Genomic DNA, 26,741 nt, shown 5'->3' with positions numbered 1-26,741 from the left:
CATTATTATTTTGAATAAATAATGCATCTACAGTGCACAAAACCCCAAAGATACAAAACTGTTAGTTCTCTCTTCAATTCTTAAGATGCAGTCATACTATCAGTTTCTTGTTTAACCTTCCAGAGCGGCAGCACACCATATGCCCTGCACCTTGGTCTTTTTGTTTAGCAATATATCTTGGTGATCATTCCATATCAGTACATATGATGCTGTTTCATGAGATGCCTATGCCATGTTTTATTTAACCAGGGTAGCAATTCATTTGTTTTTAATAAATATCCTTTGTACATATAAAATCCTCAAATATCTGGAATCAAAATTTTGCCCATAAAATTGGTGGGTCAAAGGGTATTTGAATTTTCAGCTTTGATTTATACCAGTAAGTTGTCCTCCAAGAAGTTTCTAGAAACTTTATGAATGAAGACCATGACAACATTTGCCACTGGGCTTCAAACTTGTTCAGACATGTGCTGAGTACCAGGCAGAAAACTACAGAGGTGTTAGCTGGGACCCTGACAGTGAGAGCTACTGTGTGTGTGCGCGTGTGTGTGCATATGTGTGATGTATATATGGTAAAAAGTTCAAAGAAGAACCATAAGCCAATTCATTAGGGTGCTGTTTAAAGCTCTAATAATGAATGCAAGCATTAGTGGTTTGAATAAAGCTCCTTTGCCTTTATTATGCATTAGAAACTGGCAGTAAATAATAGGCTTGAATTGCATAACCCTGATGCTGCTAATCAAAGCACAGAGCATTTCTGAAGATCATAAATTATTATTCTTCATAATAGGGGAAAAAAGGGAATTTGGGGTTTATCAATTGCTCACTGGTTCACCAGTTAGCCTCTGTTCTGTTCTTGGGCTGACTCAGAGGGAAAGAGGCTGGTTATTACATCTTGAAGCTAGAACTCTGTCTTATTGGGTAGGACACAGTTTACTCAAACTCCCAATATCATACCTACCTGGAGTCACTGGGGTAAGTGGTCCAGCCCAGATTAAGAAGCCCTCAATCTTCTTGTGGGGATTCCCAGGTGGCACAGTGGTAATGAATCTGCCTGCCAATGCAGGAGACACAGGTTCAATCCCTGGGTTGGGAAGATCCCCTGGAGAAGGAAATGGCATCCCACTCCAGCATTCTTGCGTGGGAAATTCCATGGTCAGAGGAGCCTGGTGGGGCTACAGTCCACGGGGTTGCAAAGATTGAGCACACATGCACAGTCTCCTTGTGGGTAATGGTTCAGGATGTTTAGCTGGAAAAAAGAGTCTTTTTCCAAGCAGGAGAGAGCTTTGCCTGTGGCTAGGAGGCTATTTTTACTCTGCCATCTTAGCAAGTTGGTGCTGGGATAGACATGTATCTTTCCTTCTTCACCCCACCTCATTTCTATCCAGCATGTTATATTTCTCTCCCTCCTCTCCACTTCTGTCCCCACTCACATTTGTCTGTTTCAGGGGGATCCTCTCTTTCCTTGGTGTGTCTTTTTCTATGCAAAGGGAAAGAAACAAAACATGAGTTCCCGTCCCTTCCTTTCACATGATAAAGGCAGAAGTTAAGATGAACCTTTCTCTTTTTCCCTTCCTTTTGTCCTTTCTCCTCTAGTCCCTCCTCCCCTATTTTTGGAGCTCTTTTTGGTTTCTGGTCCCCTGTCCTGTGAAAGGAGGAGGTGCCCCCCTCTGTCTGATCCCACCTTCCATTATGTCCTCCCAGCTCCATGCTCTCTGCATGCATCACTGACTCGGCCAGAAACTCCCATGACTCTTCCTGGCCAGAGGATGCCTGCATCTCCCTTGCATCACCTTTCACCTGGCACTTCAAGAGTAAGGGCTTAGCACTGACAATTAGCAAGGACAGTAGATGGCGGCTTAGTCACTAAGTCGTGGCCAGCTCTTGTGACCCCCATGGACTGTAGCCTGCCAGGCTCCTCTGTCCATGGGGATTCTCCAGGCAAGAATACTAGAGTGGATTTCCATTTCTTTCTCCAGGGGATGTTCCCTGGAGATCCAGGAATCGAACCTGGGTCTCCTGCATTGCAGTCGGTAAACCGAATGAGCTACAAGGGAAGCCCCAGGACAGTAAAGGACGTTTTAAAATAATGTACTAGCGAACACAATCGTACTTTATAACAAAGTTTTATTAGGATTAAGTCAAATTAGAAAACTTCATGCTCTGCCGCTTGCCATATTTATCTGGAATGACCAGGATATACTTAGCTGAGTAGAAAATAATTTGTGCCCCTGGATTCTACCGTTTGGAAAGCAAGAGGATTGCCTGGCACCTCCATGTTTCGTGTCGAAAGCCTAAAGACTTGTCAACAAAGCATATGTTACTTTCAAGCTTTGGGCCCCACGAAGACGCTCATCCGATGCAGACTCTTCAGAACCTGGGCACCTATGACTCGGGCGGCCCTTTTTGGGCTGCCCTTTTTGGGGTCTGACATGAACATCTGTTATTTCAAGAGAAGCTGGGTTTGAGGTATCTTAATGGCTTAAAGGCACAGGTCGTGCAGCTGAATTAAAAGCTGTTGTGTTGGTCTCTCCGCCACAGGCCACGAGCCACGTCTTGTGACGAGGGTGCTGATGCTGAGTCCTTGGTGCTGCGGGGGTGGGGGTGTGGTGGGTGGGGGTGGGGTGGGGGAGCTCTGCGCATGCGCGATCCTGCTCTTCTCGCTCCCGCACCGCGCTGCTGTTCTCAGGTGAGAACTATAACTGGAGAGGAGCCTGGGCTATGGGATCTCATCGCCCCACAGACAGAAGGACCTGCCACAGAGCCAGGAAGTGACTCGAAAGCAAGCAAGGGTAGGAAGCTGAAACCTGGTGCGGGGAAGAGAACCCCACTGTCCCTGGAAGGGGTCCCGCCAAGGGGGAAAGCGGCACTGAGTTTAGTGCGGAGTGCTTCCCAGCTGTGAGGAACCCCTTCAAGCAGTGGCAGGAGCCGCTTGAGATGCCCAGAAGGACAGGGGTCCCCACGCACCATGCCATCAGCAGTGGTGTAGAGCACTTATCTAGACAAATAGCCCTGGATCACTAGGAGCAAGTGGGACCCTGGGTTCTAAACATGTAAAACGTGTCACTTCCTGAATAAATGGGTATTCCCTTCAGCTTAGGAGCCACGCGTTTAAGCTCAGAAACTCTTTTTAAACAGAGTTTTAAAACTCTCCCTAAAGAGGGAATAGAATCTCAAATCTGAGGGAAGCGTCAGGAGAGCTGTACACAGCAAAGAAACACCTTCAGACCCAACTGTTTCATCCTTCCAGCTAGACGCCTGTCTCCTATCCCCACACCCTTCCCACCCTCCCCAGTTCATTAATAAAAATGGCACTGTCCAAAACGTAAATCAGTCGCCTAATATAAAGGGATGATAATAAATTTTCATTTCTGTGGGCACCAGAGGATGTATGTTTTGAATCTCTCCTTTCTGCCCTTCATACACTTTCCAACCTCTTTCCATGCACTTGGCCTCATCAGCTTGGCTTGTATTCCTCAGTGAGCCCTGCATGACCTGTGATCATGTCTGCGCTGTTCACACCCATCAGTTCAGCTGGGATTGACTAGGAGTTTTCTCAAGCTTGAGTTCATAGCTTCCCAGGCCAAGGTCCCCCTCGTAAATGTTCTCCTTGCTTGGAGTCTGGGGTGAAGCTTTCTGGTCCTCCCCAGGAGGGCTGCAGGGTGAGGTGCCTTGCTCCTGGTAATTCATGGCAAGCTCGTCCTGGTTTACGATGCATTCAACATCATCCTCTTTGAGATGTTCCTAGATTTTGGAGAGAAAGAGAGAGAGTTCACTTGATAAAAGCAGAAGACAATAGCAGTCCTGCAGTTCATTTTCCTTTTTACACTGCCCTGTCTTGACTTGGCTGAAGTTTCTGGTATGCCACATGTAACCTTTTCCATGTCTGCAGGAGTTGTGAAACATTTCTAAAATGACCTTGAAGATGGACATCATCACATAATCATAAGAAGTCTCCAAGTCTCATCAGTAAGAGACCGTGTGCCAATTGAGCACATCTGTGGGTTAAATAAAATGCTAAAGGGCAGTTAAAATAAAATGCTGTGGATCTTTTGAATGGGTATCTAACCTGGATGAGAGGAGTTTTTAGAATCGTTTGACCTCAGAGTACAGAATGATTCCCAATATTGGTTTTGGAATGCACCAGTATTGGTTTTAATATTTTACCTCAATGTCTGCTATATTTTTTCTGAAAAGTTTCAAATGGGATGAGTGTCCCAAGGCTAAAAGTGGTTCAAAGTTTCCTTGGTGGGTAATGGTGGAAACCAACTAGATTTGGCCAATAAAGTTGTCCTCCCCTTGAAGAAAAGGAATTAAAATCTCAAATTTTCTTTCATTGGCTTTGGGAAGACCTCACAGAATTCCCTGTAGAATGAGCCCTGGTTAGGTGACCTTAGGTCAGTGGTTTCGAACTTCAGCCTGTACTGGAATCACAGATACTGGGTTCCTGAGGCCAGAATTCTGAGGTGGGGCCTGAGAATCTATGTTTAAAACAAATTTCCAAGTGAGGCTGAAACTGCTGGTCCAAGGACACACTGAGAATCGCCGGCTCAGGCTGTTGTGTTCTGAGCACATGTGAAATCTGAGATGATTTTTTCTCTGTTTAGACATGGGGTCGGCCACCTCCAAGGGTGCCATAAACTCCAAGATTCTGCTCCTCTCCCATCTCTGACACTCTGATTTACTGGGAGGGAGTCTAATTGCTTCTCATCAGTTTATTTATTCCACTCCCTTCAGCTATAAGGCACCCGGCCTGATATTCAAAGCCTCAAAACATAGCAGTTTGTGAGTTCACATTACTTCTTTTATATTCTAAATTCATTTTATGGTTAAAAATATTGGTGACAGTAAAAAATTGCATTTTTAAAAAGAAGAATGAGCCCACATCAGCAACAATGGAAAAGAAAAGAGAGAAGCTTCTTGGTGTAGTGAATTTTAAGAACTGTATGCTTCCTCCTCAAGGCGGGAAGAAATAGTCCCAAGGTTCTGGGTTTTATCAGTATTCACCAAGCCTGTCCCTCACGAGATGTCTACTCACCCCATAGGCCTGAGGACTGGTGAGCAGTTGGGAAATTGGGCCACACCATTCAGGTAACGTCGTGGTCAGTGGAGGACCAGAATGGGTTAGAATTGGTTTCAGGTATCTGTGAGGCCTGTTAAGGAATACTTGCCAAGAGGAAGTCAGGATTGAGTTTCTCACATAGCACAAACCTTTGCATGTAGTGAAAGATAGTTACTTTTACCTTCAAATCCCCTACTCCCTCACTGAGGAAGTAATGTGGCCTGCACAAATTTGCTATTTATGTTCTTTGATCCCCACACTTCCCAGCCCTCCTGGTAGTCTTTACTCATGGGGAAATGGCACCTGGACCAGCCAATGTCAGAGAGGTGTAAATGGTCCTCTTTTCCTTGCCTCTCCCACTCAACGTCTCCTCTGCTTAGAGAATATATTCTTAATAATTATTTGAAATAATAGCATAAAAGATTGTGTTTTCCTAAAACTGCACACACAGCTTAAACCACTGGTAATTTTCACACAAAAATCAAGAGGTATTTCATAAAACATTCCCTCATTTGAGAACTGGGCAGTGAACACATTGTTTGCCAAAATAGTTATTTTCACTATTCAACACAGTCACTTTATACTTCATACATCAATGCATTGCCATACAAAATTATGTAAATAAGCTGGAGCTAGGTTTATTCTACTGTCTAACACCTGTCTTTCTCCTCTCTTCATCCCAAGGTGCTCTAACTAGTTAAAAGAAAAACCTGTTTATCTAAAGCCTTTAGGTTTCCCTCCAATCTAGCAATAATGAAATCCCTAGAGGCTGCCGCCTCAGGTTGCCTTTCTTTTTCCCTCCCAGAAAGGTAGTGAAATTATTTCACCATTCCATCAGAAACAACTTTCAAGCTTTGTATTATTTCCTCTGCTGGAGAATAGTTCACCTCGTCAACTTTCTGAAATGCTATAATAATAGGGAGAGGTGAAAAAAATGGAAAGCATTTAATGTTGGTTCATGAAGATGCGCACTCATCCCCAGGCACTCAAGAGAAGATCTTGGTGGAGGCTCTACTGGAACCCATCCACGGGTGGACGACACCACTCCGTCATTCTGGGATGTCCTGAGTGTATGGGACAGAGGGGCATGCAGCCGGCAGGGGCCGGGAATCTGCTGGCCTCTGGCTTTGAATCGTTCACCCCCACAGTGGGGACAAAGCAGGAGAGGCTCATGAACACAGCCTAGTTATGATGCGAGGAGAGCGATTGAAGAGATACTTAAGAGGGTCTGTGATTGCAACTGTGAGCGGAAAACTTGACAACTCCTTTCAGATGCGCAGCTGTTGTGCTCAGTTAAGGACGGGGAAGATATTAAAGTTCAGAGCCTGGCATTGCCTGCAACATCTTGCAAGTCTATCTACAACTCTGGAAAGCTCTTGATGATATTCCATTAATTTTTATTACAGAGTGTTATTTACTTCATTTTATGGATGAAGGCATTGAGGCCTAAATATACGATGATTTTAAGTAATCCAGAGGCTCCCTTTACTATCTGGATCCACAAAGATCATATGCTAGCAGAGGGAATTTCTCAGGGTGGAACTGAACATGTGACCAGTTGGTTCTTCAGGGAGAAAACCTCTCAGACCACACCCCTGCTGGTGAGCTGTGGACCCACTCAGGCAGGAGCATGCGACCTAATAGGCTTTATGGTGTGCGTAGGTCAGGGGAAAAAATTATTTTTGATAGGGAGCTGAGATGGAGGATATGTATGTATGTGTGTATATATATATATATACACACACACACACACATATATATATACACACACACACACATATAACTGGAGTATAAGTCAAAGAAAATTCAGCCAATTTTATTTCCAGATGGAAAAGTGACGGATTCCCAGGTGGCATTAGTAGTAAATAACCCACCTGCCAATGCAGGAGACACAAGAGACGCAGGTTCGATCCCTGGGTCAGGAAGATCCCCTGGAGAAGGAAATGACAACCCATGCCAGTATTCTTGCCTGGAGAATCCCATGGGCAGAGGAGCCTGGGGTTCTACAGAGGAGCTACAGTCCATGGGGTCGCAAGAGTTGGACACGACTGAAGTGACTTAGCAAGCACAGCACATAAATCAAAGAAAATCAAGCCAATTTTATTTCCAGATGGAAAAGTGACAGCAAATAAGCAACATTTTTAGTGATGCTGTGTAAGCTAAAATGGGGTTTGTTAAGGTTTTAAGTTTAGGAGAGGCCTGGGCGACTTCCATTGTTTGAGATTCTCAATATACTGAAAAATCAAAATGCCAAAACCATGTCACAAAAGGAAAACACAAATTTAAAATTGCACAATGAACATTTTCTTCTTTTCATCCTGATGTTATTGCTCAGTGGCTCAGCCGTGTCCAACTCTTTGTGACCCCATGGACTGCGGCATGCCAGGCTTCCCCATTCTTCATTATCTCCCATTTGCTTGAACTCATGTCCATTGAGTCAGTGACACCATCCCACCATCTCTGGATCCTCTGTCGTCCCCTTCTCCTCTTGCCCTCCATGAGGTATCTCTTTAACTCTCTGTGTCTTATTATGGGAGCTAACAATCACTTACTTTGTGGCTTTCTGTGAATGTGAGGCCTGGACCAAATGGGCTACCATTTGGTCCCTCTGGACAGGCTCTGGGATTCCCAACTCAGAAGACTTGTGTTCAACTGGCAACTCTGCCCCTTCACTGACTCTATGACCTATGGTCTAGCAACTGACCCCTGTGAGCCTCAAGTATTGCTGTGAATGTTAGCTGATATAATGTGGGAAAATAGTGTTGCACTCTCTCATATGCCATTCAAATGCTATTTTATAAAATAATTATTTCTTAAGTAATACTTGTTGGAGAAAGTGGTGTGTCGACTGTTGTTCACATAACAGAGGAAAAATGATGCTAGGGTAGAGATGAGAGAATGGCACTCAGCACTTGGTGTGGTATCAGGAGTCACAAGCTAGTAGTTAGTGGTTGGAAAATTTAAGCTGCTCCTGCACCAAAAATAGCTATTTGGGTTAAACATTATTGTATGGGGGGCTGGTGTCAGGTGGTAGGTGAGAGGTAGGAGAATTTGTTGTCATAAAACTCTTCTTCTAGGAAGCTCGTGATGCCATTCTGGCTGTGTCTCAGTAGCTTCAGGTCAAAGGAATAACACATATATCCTGTGGCAGTGAATGGAATGTGTAAGTATCATCCACAGACACCATGTGGAGCAGGGCCTATGTTCGCCAACATCTTAGTTTGCCCAGAGCTTGCCATATATAACGTTATGTGCTCAATGGATGTTTATTGAATTTATGGTCTAGGAAAATATTCAAGGGTGCTATGAGTGATGGAGGTAGATTCTGGGTGACTATGCCAAGGGAAGAATGAAGGGGCCAGATGACAGCCAACAGATGAGGATTTCCTGAGGATAAAAGGCTGAGGAAGGTCAAGTCAAAAAGGACTTCTTGGGACTAAGATATTAGACAAATGGGACCATGTGGCAATGGCACAAGATAAAGTGGCTAGAAAACAGTCATCGTATCTCACTTGCTTGACCATTCATTTGTTCCTTCATACACTCACATGTTTTTATTTTATGTGCAAAACTAGTGGGGTACCCACAGAAGAAAATGAACAGTTACAGTCTGGTGGCCCATATGGTGAAGAATCTGCCTACAATCCGGGAGACCCAGGTTCAATCCCTGAGTTGGGAAGGTCCCCTGGAGAAGGGAATAACAACCCATTCCAGTATTCTTGCCTGGAGAACCCCATGGACAGAGGAGCCTGGTCGGCTACAGTCCACGGGGTTGCAAAGAGTCAGACACGACTGAGCAACTACCACTGTATAGAATGCAAAGTGTTTTTGCCATATATTCTTGTCTCTAGGTGATGGTCACCTTGAGGGTAGGGCTGTCCCCTTCACCTGGTAAAGTGGTTGATACATTTCAGATGTTCAAGAAATAGTTGTTGAATTAATGAAGACAATAAGCTCAAAGAGAATAAAAGAATTGTTCAGTGGAATCCAGCCAGTTAGTTATTGGAAGAACTGGCCTTGAGATCCCAGACATTTCCATCACATTGAGCATCTTCCTTCTGTTACAGAGACACTGAGTAACAGGTCTCATCTGATTGGATAACTGATTTGGAATGGGGGAATCAGTGATGTTCTGAGTTCTTCATTGCTGAGCAGGGTCTGGAAAGTGGCTAGATCGCCAGGGTTACTGGAATTATTAAAATAGTAAGAAAACTCTTTTGATCTCCAGAAAACCTCTACTGCTGATTTTGCAAACTGGGTTATTTTTCTTATCAGGTTCTAGTATATGTTTGGAGAGAGAGATATTCCCCACTGGGTATTTTTGGTACAGCTAGTTTTGCTTTTCTAATAAGTTAGAAATACATCGAGATGAAATGTTAGGCTCTAGGGGGGAAAAAAAAACCAATGACTTTTCTCATCTTTAAAGGGCATGGGTTTGGTTATAGCAGTTTGGTTCAGGAGATGTAAGTAAAAGCTGGAGCTCTACCCAGAATTTAACATGCGTGAAATAGGAAAGACAATTAACTCAGGCCAAAAGAGAAAATGCATCTGCTATCAGCAGGTCCAGACCTAAATTTAGTGCTTAACTGAACTAACTTCCAAAGTACATGGTGACATTGATTTCTCTCTTCTGTTCATTTTTGCTTTGATTATTTTATTTATTTAAAAATTTTATTGGAGTATTATTGTTTTACAATGTCCTGTTGGTTTCTGCTGTATAACAAAGTGACGAATCAGCCATATGTATACACATATCTCCTTCTTGAAGCTCTCTCCTCTCCCACTCACATCCCACCCCTCTAGGTCATCACAGAGCACAGAGCTGAGCTCTCTGTGCTATACAGCAGCTTCCCACTAGCTAGCTATTTCACATGTGGTAGAGTATGTTTGTCAATCCCAATCTTTCAATCCTTCCCACCCTCCCCTTCCTCACTGTGTTTACACATCCATTCTCTATGTCTGTGTCTCTATTCCTGCCCTGTTAACAGGCTCATCTGTAAAATGTTTAGATTATTTTAAATCATCATTTTTTGCCCATTGTCTTTGGGGTCTCAAAGAGTCAGACATGACTGAGTGACTTTCACTTTTCACCTTCATTTGCTGAGTCCCCTCATGGTTCTTTACTCAGCATCCGTGAACAGAACTAGCAGAGGACATCCCCAAATTGTACACACCCTGTCACTCTTTGATTTCAGTGTACAAATCACACCCTTTATGCTTTGTTTCACAGGAAATGGGGGCTGACAAGTTGAGTGTGTTCCCCCTCTTTCCTTGGGATTTACTGGATTCTGTAATTAGACACTGTCTTGCCATCTTGCCTAAGGATGTGATCAACCATTCTGCTAAGTTGTCTTTGAGGTTCAGGTTGAAGGAAGGCTTTCAGAGTCCAGCCAAAGCCCTCCTCTTTAAGTTTCATCACTCTGTTCTCTCTTGCTCGACTTCAGTTCTGCACTGGGTACTCACAGGGAACATAGGGGTGGGATCCTGTCCCAGCAACCACTCTATTTCCAGAACAGTCTATCAGGATGGCACTTTCTCTTCCTGGCTATCCATGAAATTCTGGTTTAAAATCAAGGAAAAGGTAGAAACCCACTATTCACACACATGGGTGAACATGTATTCCTTTGGTTGACAATCTTAACCTTTACCATTCTAGAGGAAATGGCCCTAGGTAACTGCTGGGGCAGAATGGAAGTCTGGATAAGCATTCTGATAAATAAGCAGAACTGTCTAGAATAAGCCAGCAAGGATTGACTGTAACCCCCCCCCCGCCCCCCCCCTTCAGCTTGATCCCTGAGTTCTGCCACTCATGTGTCTATTTGGTCTCCCTTCAAGGTCAATGTGTACATACCTACCTGAGAGCGTTTATCACATTGTCTTGAAGTTAATTGTTTACATCTCTGTCTCCCTCTTTAGATTCTAAGCTCCCTGAGGGCAAGGATGTGCGTTCCTGTGTGCTCAATCCGTTCAGTCCTGTCCAACTCTTTGCAGCTCACCAGGCTCCTCTATCCATGGGATTCTCCAGACAAGAATACTGGAGTGGCTTGCCATTTCCTTCTCCAGGAAATCTTTCTGATCCAGGGATCAAACCCACATCTCCTGAATTGCTTACCCACTGAATCACTTAGAAAGCCAGAGGGCAAGAAATTTATTATCAAATAAAATCTCTTATTGTAAAATGGAAAAAGGATACATCAAACTTCACAAGCCTAATGTATTATATCTTAATGGAAGCTTCCAGATTGCAGGAAACAGAACTATGTGGCCTAATCCTTGTAGCCCTTTCCAGGTGTCTCATTCTAAATAAAACTTCTTCCTTTCCCCAAAAGTAACTGTATCCTGACTATTATATTAATCACTTCTTTGAGTTTTTATTATAGTTTTGTCACTTAAATATGCATTCTGACCCACTACAGTTTGGTCTTGCCTATTTTTAAAATGTATTATGTCTTTTAATCTATAGATTACTCTTCCACCCTCTTCTTTATGATTTATCTGCTAAAGAACTTGGGCCATTTGACCTGTGGAGTTTCCCATAGTCTGAATTGCTGTTTGCAGACTCATGTGCAACCCATCATGTTCCTCTGCCCTTTGTATTTCCTTCAAATTGCCAGCTGGATCCAGAGATGGGATCAGACTCAGGTTCTATTCTTTCCCTTCAGCAAGACTCAAGAAGGCACAGCATATCTGGCTGTCTCTCTCTGTGTGATCTCAGCAGCCACTGATGAGTAATACCTATATCTATTTGCTCACTGGGATGTGCAAACAGTGAAATTCTAATTATCTTTTTATTCTTTTATTAGGTAGAATACTTTAATAAAGAGACTTTTTCATTTGTCCTATTGGAATGTTCAGTGGAATAGTCAATATAGGAAAGGCAAAATAAATGTTTGATTTATTCCCTCTGTTTACTAGTTTTCCAGGTAACGATTGGTTATGACTCCCTGAAAATGACTTTTTCTTTGCTTAAATATCACCATGAAGTAATGAATTTAAATAAATTTGATTGTAATTATTATCATCATTAAAGCTCAAACTGAAGCTTTTGGTCAATGGGAATCTTCAGATTGGCTTCTGAGTGCTATTGACATAATGCTAGTATACTTGATAGCTTCCTTGTCATTGTATGGCAAGTTGTAGGTTCATCTTGTACATTTCCTCTTTTGGACCTCAAACCAGCTATTTCTACAACATTCCTTGGTGTTTTTTTCAGTAAGAAATAGTATTTTAATACCACAATCTGGGCATCAAGGGTTGCAGTATACAATGGGGTGCTGGTAAATGTTTAACAACTGACTCACTAGAAAAAAAGGGCATTTCCCAATTTCCACAGTGTAAACACTCCCACTATGGCTTATTCTGATATATCAACATGAAGTCCTTAAATGTTGATCTGGGCAAACCTAGATAGCATATTAAAAAGCAGAGACATTACTTTGCCAACAAAGGTCCGTCTAGTCAAGGCTATGGTTTTTCCAGTGGTCATGTATGGATGTGAGAGTTGGACTGTGAAGAAAGCTGAGTGCCGAAGAATTGATGCTTTTGAACTGTGGTGTTGAGAAGACTCTTGAGAGTCCCTTGGACTGCAAGGAGATCCAACCAGTCCATTCTAAAGGAGATCAGTCCTGGGTGTTCTTTGGAAGAACTGATGCTAAAGCTGTAACTCCAGTACTTTGGCCACCTCATGCGAAGAGTTGACTCATTGGAAAAGACTCTGATGCTGGGAGGGATTGGGGGCAGGAGGAGAAGGGGACGATAGAGGATGAGATGGCTGGATGGCATCACCGACTCAATGGACATGAGTTTGGGTGAACTCTGGGAGTTAGTGATGGACAGGGAGGCCTGGCGTGCTGTGATTCATGGGGTCGCAGAGTCGGACACGACTGAGCGGCTGAACTGAACTGAACTGAACTGAAGATGTGTACAGTCTGTTCTTACCAGCTCTTGTAAACCAGCTTCACCACATCACTGGTTATATATCTCATGAGTTCCTATGGATACTTCCAATTCAGTTCAAGAATTTATGATTCTCAAGTACATAGGAAATGGATAAAATTAGAATATTCTATAATGACTCATTTATTTTATCCATAGTATTATAGTAATCTCATAATATACTACCACCATAATAATTACAGAATATGGATATTTTATAATATTTAAACATTTTTGCTTATCCTTCTGTCATTCTGCTACTGCTACTGCTAAGCTGCTTCAGTCGTGTCCGACTCTGTGCGACCCCATAGACGGCAGCCCACCAGGCTCCCCCGTCCCTGGGATTCTCCAGGCAAGAACACTGAAGTGGGTTGCCATTTCCTTCTCCAATGCATGAAAGTGAAAAGTGAAAGGGAAGTCACTCAGTTGTGTCCAACTCTTCGCGACCTCATGGACTGCAGCCTACCAGGCTCCTCTGTCCATGGGATTTTCCAGGCAAGAGTACTGGAGTGGGGTGCCATTGCCTTCTCTGTCTGCCATTCTAGCTTATTAAATAAAGAAAATCTACAGTACAGCTATACATAATTGTGCTATATTTACATAGTCAGAACATATAACCACTACATTCTATATTCTCTCTCAAACCTCATTAAATCTTAGCTCTACAGGTAACTGTATATTTAATGCTCACCTTCAGGCCTTATGTCGGTGTCTTTCTAGTCATTTGGATTGTCTGAAGCTTGTTCCTTAGTAGATTCCTCAGGAAGGATTCATGGGAACGTTCTCTGAGTTTGTGCATATTGATAACAAGTGCCCTTTATATATTGAAAGTCCTTTTTATAAAATAAACGGAAATAAAATTGTTGACCTATGCTTTCTTTAGTTGATTGCTTAAAGTGTTTTTATTTTCTTTTGACATAAGGAGTAGCTCCTGAAAAGTCTAATGAAAATATAATTTTCTTTCCCTTATAAACCATGTATTTTTCCTTTAGATGCCCAAAGGACTTTTTAAAAAAAGTTTATTAATTTCACTAATGTTTTCCTGATATTTGTTGTTCCTAATTGATAGTCTCATGTACACTGTGTGGTCTTTCAGTGTGTAGTTCCCAGTGGGTTAAGTGTGTTGTGTTTCAAGAAGTGAAAGTTGCTCAGTCGTGTCTGACTCTTTGCAACCCCACAGACTGTACAGTCCATGGGATTCTCCAGGCCAGAATACTGGAGTGGGTAGCCTATTCCTTCTCCAGGGGATCTTCCTGACCCAGGAATCGAACCAGTGTCACCTGCATTGCAGGCAGAGTCTTTACCAGCTGAGCTATCAGGGAAACTTCTCTTGAATTAGGACTTCTCTTGTTTCCTTGCTTTGCTTTTTCAAGAATTCTTTTTTTTCTGACTGTTCAGTCTTCTTTACCTGTCTTCATTATTTTTTCACTTTCTCTTAAAACTTTTAAATCTTTGTTCTTCATTTCCTTTTAACTTAAAACACTTTCCTTTTACCTGAAATTCCTCCTAAGGTATTAGCCATTGTGTTTATTTGCTTGTGTAGCCCTTCTGATTTTGCTATTCATTTCTGATTTTTTTTTAAAACTTTTAAATTGTCTCCAGAGTTTTTTCTTATTTCTGATTAATTTTGTTCTTTCATAGCTTGTATCATTTTCTTAATGTCTTTTAACCTGTTTTAATATAGTATGTTATAGTTTTGATCTATTTATGGGTACATCTTTCTGGCATTTTTTCATTATTCGTAGAGATGTTATCCTGTTCCTTATCCTCTTTTTTTCCCTTATAATAAGTCTCTATGTGATTTGACTCCTTTTCTATTGTTCAGTTTTATGCAAAATTAGTTTTCCTGAACTTAAAGAATGAGGCAGTGCTCAGGAAAGCTGTCCTGACTTCACAGGGATCCCTCTTCTGCTGTGTGTACATAGTGGTAAACATGGCAGCTTGCATTCTGAGCTTTCCTGCCCTGTTTCCTATGTCCACTGCCTCCCCCCACACCCCCACCAGCTGATCTGGACCTTGCCTTTCCAATCGTCACTATCATCTCTATGCAGCTCAATTTTGATGCCACGCCAAGGTCCTTTCTCCTGAATGCTGCACACTGACCTGGAAGGGAGCCCTTTGAAAAAAATGCCCATGTGCTCATCATTTGTACATAATTTTAAGAACTCTCAGGGGTCTTGATTGCTCCGGAGATTGAAAGACTGCTATTGCCACTGTCTTCTTCCCAGAACCCTCCAGGACTGTATTTTATTTGATCTTAAATTGTTGGTAATTATTAATAGTATTTAGCACATTATTCGGAGAAGGCAATGGCACCCCATTCCAGTACTCTTGCCTGGGAAATCCCATGGATGGAGGAGCCGGTAGGCTACAGTCCATGGGGTCTAAGAGTCAGACACAACTGAGCGACTTCCCTTTCACTTTTCACTTTCATGCATTGGAGAAGGAAATGGCAACCCATTCCAGTGTTCTTGCCTAGAGAAACCCAGGGACGGGGGAGCCTGGTGGGCTGTTGTCTACGGGGTCGCACAGAGTCGGACATGACTGACATGACTTAGCAGCAGCAGCAGCAGCAGCAGCAGCAGCAGCACATTATTAACGAATGGGGATGTGGTCTAGCTAGATTTGTAAATCTAGAGCACATTTGTACTCTGTCTGAATTGCCCAAGCTAACTGGGAATTGTCCATAATTAAAACACTGTAGCTTTGATTTACCAGAATGAACTTCCTATGTTACACCAGGTGAGCCCAATGGCACCTGGAATCAGGGTTCTTAACCTCCCCTGGTCTTGGGCTAGTGAAAAAATGCCTGTGTGCTCATCATTTGCATACAGTTTCACAGGACATTTTAGAGATACCTTAAAATGTATCCATGCTCCCCTAGAGATCCTGAGCTAGGAAACTGGCAATTAAGTATTAAGGACCAGGGCAGACTCAAGACTGAAAAAATTATGTGGGTTGCTATCCTGTTCGTATAGGGAGTTGGTTTCTATCACTGGTATCTATACAGTCTACCTATTAAATATCAATTCTATCAGCTCCAGATAGATAATCCAGGGGCAGAGAAAGGGCAGTGGAATTTGTTGGAAAGGTTAAAGGAAAGAAGACAGTTGTAGGATACCAAAGCAGCCGGTGTAAGTAGGGCAAGTGGACACAAGATAAACGGAGGGAAATATTGGAATCATGAGGCTGGAGGAAAAGAAACCTGAGAGTTCATCTGATCCACAGCCTCGGATCTAAATACAAAAGAAAGTCTAAATCTGGAGTTTCTCCAAGTGTGGTCACCTGATATCTGTATTACAATGGCTTTTTGCTTCTTAAAATGCAGATTTCTGACCTGTTGACCCTGACCTCCTGGGTAGCCGCCTAGCAATCTGCATAATAACAACCCCTTTAAAACCACTAAATGGCCTAAGTGATGCAGAGCAGAATGACATCTTGTCTCTTGAAGGATTCTGGTTGTGGCCGGGCCACATCTATGAGCTACACTGTACAATAATAACCAGGACAATAATGTTACTTTTACTACCATTGGTTCTCCTCCTACTATTGTGTCCTGAAGATTTTTCCCTTTGGGCACAGAATGGGATCACAGATTTCCAGGAATCTTTGCTGCCTATCAGATGCAGTTAAGTCCGTTTGCACCATAGAGAAGGTTACACTTGGCTCATTGTTTTGACAGAGAACAGTTGTGGAGAAGAATGCTGCTGTTACTCACACAGAGTGAATCTTGGCTTTTCCTAGCCTTCTGGTCATTAGGGGAAGTGCTGCCAAAGACCCAGACCCCTTCTGTTAGCTCATGGTGATTTCAACCAGAGGCTTTTATGGGTCACTTGCCTTGCGGTGTTTTGAAGAACTGGGCTGTGAGAAGTGACTCTGCACCAGCATTCCGAGTCTCCACTCTGGTTTGGAGTACAATTTTTATTTGATTTCTGCTCCCACCCCCCAACACTGATTGAATGTGGTCTTGAGTGCTGGAGTCTCAGCTAGCTACCGTAGAGTTCATATTTACTATGGAGTTGGCTATGCCTGCCCAAACCCTCTCTGGCTCATCCATGAGCCTGGGCCCTTTTGCTGGACATAAGAATAGAATGTATGCCTGAGGGGAACTGGTCCTCCTGTGGACATGGGCGGGAGCCCCCATGTACTCATCTTCTGCCTCGGGAAAATAGGAATAGTCACTTCCCTACTGGCAGCTTGAACGTGGACCATGGGTCAGGATGCTCAGAGCACAGAGCTAAAGAGGGAACTACCTCCAGTGCTTTCTTTCATGGGGAGGAAGGCAGCAGGCACCAAACACAGATGGCTGAGGTTCTGGCTTGTGACTGCCTCTCAGTCTGAGCAAATGTCTTCGACTCCTGGTGCCTCTATTTTCTCATTACTAAGGAGACTCATGATGCTCTGGTAGGTCTGGTTAGGTAATTATTTAGAGATTGCAATTACCTTGTGTCTTTGATTACCAGGGCTGCATCACAAAGTACTACACACTGGGTGGCTTAAAGTAACAGAAACGTATTGCCTCACAGTTCTGGAAGCCAGGAGTCTGAGATCAAGGTACGGCAGGGCTGGTTCCTTCTGAGGCCTCTGAGAGCCAAGCTGCCCGCTGCCTCTCTCCCGGCTACTGGCCACGGCCTGAACTCCTGAGTGTTCCTTGCCTTGTAGGTACATCCCTGCATCACTATCTTCACCTTCCCCTGCTGTTTCCCTGAGTCTTCACAGGATTGTCTTTATAAGCAAACCAGTGTTATTGGATTAGGGACCCATCCCATTCCAGTATGACTTAGTCTTAATTTAAATAATTATATTTGCAAAGCACCTATTTCCAAAGAAGCTTACATTGTGAGGTATGAGGGGTTAGGACTTAAATATATCTTTAAAAGACGCTTGCTCCTTGGAAGAAAAGCTATGAAAATCCTAGACAGCATATTAAAAAGCAGAGACATCACTTTGCAGACAAAGGTGCGTATAGTCAAAGTCATGGTTTTTCCAGGAGTTATGTACGAATGTGAGAGTTGGACCACAAAGAAGGCTGAGCACCTATGAATTGATGCTTTTAAACTGTGGTGCTAGAGAATACTCTTGAGAGTCCCTTGGACTGCAAGGAGATCAAACCAGTCAACCAATCAACCCTGAATACACACTGGAAGGACTGATGCTGAGGTTGAAGCTTCAATACTTGGGCCACCTGATGTGAAGAGCTGACTCATTGGAAAAACCTCAGATGCTGGGAAAGATTGAGGGTAAGAGAAGAAGGGGCAGTGGAGGATGAGATGGTTAGATAGCATCACTGACTCAGCGGACATGAGTTTGAGCAAACTCTGCGAGACAGTGGAGGATGGGGAAGCCCGGTGTGCTACAGTCCATGAGGTTGCAAAGAGTTGGACATGACTTAGTGACTGAACAACGACAAATACCTTTTGGGGAGGGGGATATAATTCAGCTCATAACTTCCTGCTTCTTCTGAATAATCCCATGTCTTCAGTGTATTTTTTATTTATTTGTGGAGAGTAGTTAGACAGGTTGGGTTTGAATCACAACTCTTATTATCTGTGAGTAAGCCAATTTCCTAAGCCCTTTGAGCCTCATTTTTGCCATCCATAAAATGGAAATAGCTTATAATAGTGATCTCATAGGGGAGAGGATTAAGTGAGATAAAAAAGCACAGGTCTGGGCACATAATAAGTGCTCAACAAACCTTAGTTAGCATAATTATTACTGGTTTTCGCTATATCCTTTGAGGAATTGTAGGTATTAGAGATATATTTTAAATGCCCCCCAGTTTGCTCCCCCCCGACATGGCCTGCATTCCTACTGTTTCTTCTGCTGGCTACTACACTGACTCCCAGAAGATTCCCTTGTGTTCTTGGAGCTGCGTCCTGCACAGAGGTGCCCAGGGAGGCTCGGCTCCCTGTTTCATGTCAGCAGGGCTTCAGATGGAGCACTTGCTTTCCGAAGCACCTGACATGGGAATGACCTGTCTCCACAGGGGTAAGACGCTTGCTCGGAAGGGAGGTGTTTTCATGTTGGGCATCGGGCTTTTAAGGTTGCCTTAGAGCAGCCGTTTCTCATCACTGTGTTCTTCTGAGCCCTGGTTGTCCTTGAGGCGAATCCCACTTTCCTATATACTCTGAAGACACTGCCTCTTCCTGGCCATTTCGTGAACTCCTAGTAGAATCCACATCCCTTGGCTTTTGAGGAAAATAAATCTCTTTCTCTCTCTCTCCCTCTCTCTCTCATACACACACACACACACACACACACACACACACACACACACACACTCCCCAACAATGCTGACTGCTGTAATCCACTGAGTTTTTTGCACGTACGGGAATCAGGATATACAATGCTGGGTTATTTTGAGCTGTAGAATGAAGCCTGTTCAGGAGACATTAGAAAATCTTTTTCCTTTGAGAGGACACAAGAGGAGAGCCCTGTGTTATTACGGGGTCACTTGTCATAAATAATCTCACTTTCCTCTCCAGGCACATTTTTCTCTCAGATGCAGTCACTTGCAAACTTTTTTCCCCACCTCTAACCCCTACCTGGAAATGCATTTTACAATTACTTCTCAGTACATGTCCTAACATCTACAGAGTCATAAAACTAAAGATAGTGTGTGGTGCACTTGGATCTATTCCTGCTCCTATTTGTTTTATTCCTAGCCCTATTCTCCCATCCGATGCTATCCCATTCCCTCTGTCCTCTATTTGCTCATCTTGGGCATTACTAGGTGTACCACCAGTACCCAGGTCTCCTGTCTTTCTGGCACATCAGCATTTGTGAAGAACGTACACGGGCTTCTTTGAAGTAACTAGGGCCATATCACTAACTCTGACCAATGTGCTCTGGTCATGGTGTACACAGTGTGCTAAGTTGCTTCAGTTGTGTTCGACTTTGTGCGACCCCATGGACCATAGCCCGCCAGGCTCCTCTGTCCATGGGATTCTCCAGGCAAGAATACTGGAGTGGGTTGCCATGCCCTCCTCCAGGGGATCTTCCCAACCCAAAGATCGAACCAGCATCTCTTGTCTCCTGCATTAGCACGCGGATTCTTTGCCACTGGCACCACCTGGAAAGCCCCTGGTCATGGTGACTAGTATCATTTCAGCGCTGAAACACAAGAAGCCAACATCCCTCCAGCTGACTCTCTTCCTGCTATGGTGACCCAAGGAGGCCTCAGGTTGAGACGGTGGAGTCACAGATCAAAGTTGCTTACATCGCTGGGTGGCCACACGGAGGACTGCCACTCTAGAGTGTCATCTGCATCTTCAGCAGTCTTTAAGTAAGAGAAAAATAAAAGTGTTTGATGGGCAGCTGAGATTTGGGAGGTGTTTGTTACTACAGAGTAGTCTGTCCTACTCTAATGTGGTATTCTTACATATTTCTTTTCTTTCTTTTTCAAGAAATGTTGATCTTGAGTTATTAAAATGATTCCATGACCTACTATGGATTGCCTTGTACAGTTTGCAAATCATTTCCCCAAAGCATCTGCCACATTAACAGCCCCGAAGTTTGGATGGAGAGAGAATCCCATAGAGGAGGGTGAGCATCCACTAGAGCAGTCTCTCCTCAGGGTTTCAAGTGCCAGGGTTGGGTGACTTAAGGACTGAGTAGTTGTGTGATTTGAGACTGAAGAGAGTTAGGATGCAATAATGTTGATGGGGAGGCACCACAGACTAGTTCCAAAGGTGACTGAGTAGTGTTCTGTGGGATTATTATTTTTTTTTTTTTGCTTTTTGGATGGATGTGGATCCAGATTCAGGCCTCATATATGCTACATTTTATTAATATCAATAGCTTATGTGTATTGAGAACCCACATTACCAATGTATCCCAGTTATTATTAAAAGACGTTGGAGTACAAAGGCATGGCTGCTACCACAGTGCTGTCAGGTGGTGAGACCACAGGCCTCCCATGGCTGTGTCCTGGGCCAGACACTTGAACTTCCTTATCCTCTGCTGATACCACATACCTTCTCAACTCTACTCCCCATGTTTGTGAGATACTGATTCCTGTTTATGTGTCACTGAACCCCTGGGCCTTTGCATATGATGTTCCTCCCACTTGAACAGCTTATCTTTTCACCTTGGCACTTGGAAATCCTACATTCCTTCAGGTACAACTCAACTGTCACTGTGAACCAGGATCTCTTTCACTGCAGGATTCTCCTTCATTGTGGATTATTTACCAGCTGAGCTACCGGGGAAGCCCCTCTGAAATTGTTGATCATTTATTTACTTTTCTAGGACTTTCTGCTCTCTACCTTTTAATTATTAAAGTTCAATTCTCCTCCTCCATTCTCACCTTGGGCCAGAGCTGCTGTCTTTTAGCTTTTTCATCTTGGGGTCCCCCCTCAAATTCCTTCTAAATAAAGAGCTTCCTATGAATAACAATAACCATAATACATACCCCAAAGTTAGAAGATTCACTAACTTAAAAAAGCAAAGTTGGTTTACAAAGACTTGGAAGGCCTTTGTAGGCTACTCACAGTTTTCATATTTACCAAATACTATATAGATTTTTTCTTTGCATGTTCTGTTTCCTTTATCAGGAATGTCCTTCCTCACTTTGTCTTTGGAGGAGGTCCATTTATTCTTTAAAGTCCAAGTGATAGATTGCTTTTTCCCTATCCAATATCCAGTCTCCCTTTTTCCCTTACAATAGTAAGAGGTTCTATTTCCTCAGCAGATTAGGTGGCCAATGAAATGGAAGAAGTTTGTTGGGTAGAATTTCTAGACAAGCTTTGCAAAGGGCATCAAGTTTGTCCTTTCTCCCTTCTTGCCTGAGACTTGTATGTGCCGTCTGAAGCTCCAGCAGCCGTTTTGGGGCCATGAGATAAGCTTGATGATAGAAGCTGTACACCAAGGATGATAGAAGAGAAAGATAGGAGGACCACAGGAATATTGATGACATTCTAGAGGTCTGTTACCAGCTGTAAGTTGATTAATACTGGGCTTTTTTTTTACATGAGATGAAACCTCTATTTTGATTAAGCTATTGTTACTTGGATTTTTGTTATATGTGGCAAATCATAAAGTTCTTTATCTATTCCTGTATCCTAACTAGGGATTTTTTTAAAGCTGTGGTTCCCATAGGCCTTCACTCAACTTTCTGATTATATTTATTGTAATATATAAGAACTATTTGACTTTATATCTCCTCCCCTGTTAGACTGTGAGCTCCTTGAGGGAGGAACATTGTCTCATTCCTTTCTGTATCTGCAGTGTTTAATGCTCAGTAGACAGAATGAGTCCTCTCAATTGATGTTTGTTGAATTGAATTGAGATTTGAAACATATTTCGGATTTTCTGTTGACATGCAGATTCTTTTGGAAAGGATATTATCTGAAACCTGAACCTTATTCGGGATTTAACTGGCAAGAAATAATATCATGGGAAATGACACTGGACGGGGGCCTTTGAGAGGAGGGTGTGAGGGATGAGTAGGGCTGGACTGGCCACAGAAGGAAAGGTGGGAAAAACCACAGCCATGGGTTTCAGCCAATTTGGATCTCCCCAGGGTAGCTCTTGTTTGCCGTTATGCTTTTCCGGACACAGAACCTTGCCGCTACCTGGAAATCCCTAGAGGAGTCTGCCTGCATTGGAATGCTTTACCTCGACCCTCCTGCCTTCTGAGAGGCAAAGCTTCTCTCCCGAGACTGGGTATCACAGATAACTGGCTCCTTGGGCATAGCTGTGAGTGCCTCTCGTGCGCCCCAGCCCTGTCCCCTTGGTCCTCCCAAACCACTTTGGAAGGGTCTGTCACTCTTGAGTTGCAAGATTAAATGAATGCATCTTTGGATAAGATGCTTTTGGGCGCTAGATCAAAGTCTTGCCTGCCGGGGCTCTGGACCCCTTTCAGAGTGAGTATAAAACCTGCGCCACTCTTTCAGTGAATTACGGGGTGCAGAAGGAGAGAAATCCTGTATATTCACTGTATCTACACATCTTCTCAGGAGCAGAGCTCAGGGGGCCTCCTCGGAAACCAGCACACAGAAAGTGGAAAGATGCACTTTCTATTAAAACCGTTCAAAAATATTATTGCCGTAGACAAATGTGATCCTTTGGCTAAATAAAACCACTGGAGAGCAAATTAAACCATGCCACATTATATGATTATTCCCTCTTTGTAAAAATAATTAAAAAAATGTGTTTGGTAGCTTTGCTCTGTGTTTGTATGTCTGTTTTAATAACAGGCTCCAAGGTCTTTTTGTTGTGTGTGTGAGTCAAAGATCTGGATATAAGCCAAACTAGTGGCAGGAGCTGTCCCACTTGCCACAGAAAAAGGAAGAAAAAAACACCAAGTCATTATACAATTTCACTCTCCTAAATCAAACCTTCCATTTGCCACGATTATTTACCATTGCTTTGTAATTGTGAGCAGACAGCTGAGTAGGGACTGGAAGTCTATTCATTCTTTAAAGTGACATAAAGTGGCACTTGCAGTCCCAAATGATAATTGTTCTTTTCTCCTTGTTAATACCCAACCGTGGCTCGGAGTTCTGTGAAAGATTCATTTACTGCCAGCTCCAGAAATTTCTGTGGGGCTTGGCTCTTGGCCTCTTTTTGAAACCCAATCTGAAATCACCCTGAGGAATTGGTAAGGCTGAATTGGTTGTGACCTTCAGTCAGAATTCCTCTCTAAATATTTTAGCAGGATGGAGAACTTTCCCTACTCAGTAGGGGCATGGGTGAGAAATATTGGCAGCGTCTCAGAAATATGATTACTTTGAGGGCATTTCCAGCTCAACTTGAATCTTAGGAACTGGAATTTGGTAAGGAAATTAGATTTTATGGGATTTTCCCCTATTTAAGAGGAACTTGGTATTTAGACAAAAATTTTAAGTCCATGGGAACCACTCTGCAAAGAGGGAGGGTCCTTCCTCTGTGGCTGTGCTCTGAGGGGTTGCCCCACTCCCACGTGGAAGTGATCATTTAATCTGCCAAGCCTGATAAAGCCTTCTTAATGAGTGACACTGACAAACTGAGTGATAAAGATCGGCTGCATCCTTTGGCTCTGTGTGAGCTGTAGATCCCTGTTGACTTGAGATCCCTATCAGCTGATTATAAATAGGTTAGAGAAGGCAAAGATCAAAGGGTCTTCCTACTATGGGTGATTTCCTGCTACTCTTGCCCTCCAATTTCACATTCTGTGCGACACTGTCGAGTTTCTGACCTGCGTTAGAATCAAAAGCAGCAAGCTCATGCTTCTTTGGCCCTCAGGCTCAGAACTGCAATATTAATGGTGCTCAGCATTTATTAAACATTAAGTATGTTGGAAGTTCTGTGTTAAGTGCTCCACATGAATGACCTCCTTTCATCTGAGGAAGTAGTTTTATCACTATCCCCATTTTATGGATGAGGAAACTGAGGCTCAGGGAGATGAAACCACATAGCTAGGAGATGATGAAGCCAGAATGCACACTAGGGCTGCTATCCAGCCAGCCTAACCGTCTCTCATCTTGACTCTGGAACTCAAAGCAGCACAAAAGAGTTGATAGAAGTCTGTCTAATACAAGACCTTCGGTTTTCTGTATTCTCTGAGGCTGCTTCTGCGCCATTCACACCTGAGGCCATCAACTAATAATGACTGCAGCCCACGAACTTTGTGGTGTGATTCATGGGTTTGGGGCAGAATTATCTGTGTGAAAGGATTTGCCATGGAGGGGTCTACTAGAGACTTCCATTTGTAATGGTTGGAGTTTTAATAATTTTTCCACATATCCCTGGTTTCTTGAGGGAAAAGAAGAGGAAAGCAGAGACAGCCTGGAGGGGGAGCTGGGCTGTCTCCCCCTCCCCTTTTCTCTCAACTGCATACTGTTTGAGATTCTATTCATGAGCTGTAGAGTTTTGAGGCTTGGAGGAATTGAATGCACAGTTGAGGGAGTATAAGATGTGACTTATAACCAGAACTTGGGAGAGACTGGAATATAGAGGTTAGTAATGGGCTTCCCAGGTGGGTCAGTGGGAAAGAATCCACCTGCTGATGCAGGAAATAGGGGTCCGATCCCTGGGTGGGGAAGATCCCCTGAAGGAGGAAATGGCAACCCACTGCAGTATTCTTGCCTGCGAAATCCCACGGACAGAGGGGCCTGGTGGGCTACAGTCCATGGGGTTGCAAACAAATTGGACATGACTTAGTGACTAAACAACAACACTGAAAAATTTCCTTCTCTTTCACCCAAGAAAAGGGAAGTCAAGGACCTTCAAGAGTTAGTCACTCTAAAAGTTGGGGTGTTTTCATCTTTCATGAGCCATCCACTGCTTGAACAGGAGTCATTATTTTCTCTTAACTGGGCTTGTTCATTGTGACTGATTCTGAGTGTTTTCAAAGGAAGACGAGCGTGTGCTCTTGAGGTGGTAGTGGTAGGGAAGGGATGGGGTTTCGATAAACCTTCCCAGAACCTGCTGAGGGCTACAGCCAGGTCCTGGGGCTGTGAGCACAGTATTGCTGGACATAGAGATTCTGCGGTCTTCTTGAGGATTTGGAGGAGGCCAAGCCAAGCATTCTATAGCTCTTTCTGTTGGAGTCAGCAGAACCACAGGGCTCCTGACGCTGCTCAGAGCTCCTGAGCAGCGTCAGGAGCCCTTGGAGTAAATCTGACACTTGCAAAGGAGGCCAAAGCAGTCTCAGTTCAGGTGGTTCCCGGGGTCAAGCCGATTACGGAGGTTTACAGCCTGGCGACATCCCCTCCAGCCCCCACGCTTGCCTTTGGCTGGGCCCTCACAGGATGTTCCTGCTCAGGCTGAGGCTGCATTGTTTCATGCAGTGGACTTACATTCTTTTTCTTTCATTGATTCTTCCCAGTTTAGGGATGCAGTCTGGATATAAGAGGAACTGGAAACATTCACACCAGATTTCAGTGACTTCAGATAACCAGCATATCAGCATCTCCTAGGGTTTCCCCCAGGAGGCAGATAAATCAGATTAAGTCCAAATCCTTTAGAATCAAACTTCATAGTGTCTGATAGATTGTGAAAATTGGTGCCAAGGACTTGAGTCCTTATAGCTCACGTCAGTCGTCGTGCATGCTAAGTCGCTTCAGTCATGTCCTACTCTGTGTGACCCTATGGACCATAGCCCACCAGGCTCCTCTGTCCATGGGATTCTCTAGGCAAGAATATTGGAGTGGGTTGCCATGCCCTCCTCCAGGGGATCTTCCCGACCCACAGAGTCATTAGAAGTTTTAAAGCAAAATGTGGCTCCCCTATTTATTTGTATTTATTTGCTTATGGCTATGCTGGGTCTTTGTTGCTGTGCATGAGCTTACTCCAGTTGCGATGCATCGGCTTCTCATTGCAGTGGCTTCTCTTGTTGCAGAGCACGGGTACTACTGAGCCTCGGTGCTCAGGCTCAGTAGTTGTGGCCCACTGGCTTAGTTGTTCCAAGGCACGTGGGATCTTCCCAGGCCAGAGAGTGAACCTGCGTCCCCTGCATTGGCAGACAGATTCTTATCCACTGGGCCACCAGGGAAGTCCCACCCTGTATTTTTGGACCTCACAAAGTATGTGTCAGCAAAATTCTCCATCTCTCAGTGCCTACTCTGTTTTGGTAGCTGAGCTGGTGTAGGATGGGAGGTAATCCTGGCAAGCGGAGGAGAGAGGCCACTGGAGTGACCTGGAGGAGGAGGCAAAACCGATACTTTTTGCCATATTCTGTTTGACCTTGGGCTTGGCCAGCAGTCTTCCGCTGACCATTTAGAAAAGTGCTAATAGGGCAGACTGTGAATAATTTGATGAC

General features: G+C 43.7%; 1 protein-coding gene across 1 annotated transcript in view; it reads right to left on the bottom strand.

Annotated features, from left to right (window-relative positions):
• Positions 1-2,110: 2,110 nt before the first annotated feature.
• The window catches only part of SLC9A9 (solute carrier family 9 member A9), a 651,239-nt gene continuing 626,608 nt past the window's right edge, over positions 2,111-26,741 (bottom strand). Inside the window, exons 15-16 of the mRNA XM_069563205.1 lie at positions 5,039-5,144; positions 2,111-3,744 (exon numbers count right to left, since the gene is read on the bottom strand). Coding sequence (XP_069419306.1) covers positions 3,526-3,744; positions 5,039-5,144 — 325 coding nt within the window. The 3' untranslated portion in view covers positions 2,111-3,525. The remainder of the gene's footprint in view (positions 3,745-5,038; positions 5,145-26,741) is intronic.

The sequence above is a fragment of the Ovis canadensis genome, chromosome 1 (genome assembly GCF_042477335.2).
Source record: "Ovis canadensis isolate MfBH-ARS-UI-01 breed Bighorn chromosome 1, ARS-UI_OviCan_v2, whole genome shotgun sequence".
NCBI lineage: Eukaryota > Metazoa > Chordata > Mammalia > Artiodactyla > Bovidae > Ovis > Ovis canadensis.
Note: the sequence above shows the minus strand (reverse complement) of the source record. Positions and strands in the feature narration are given on the sequence as shown.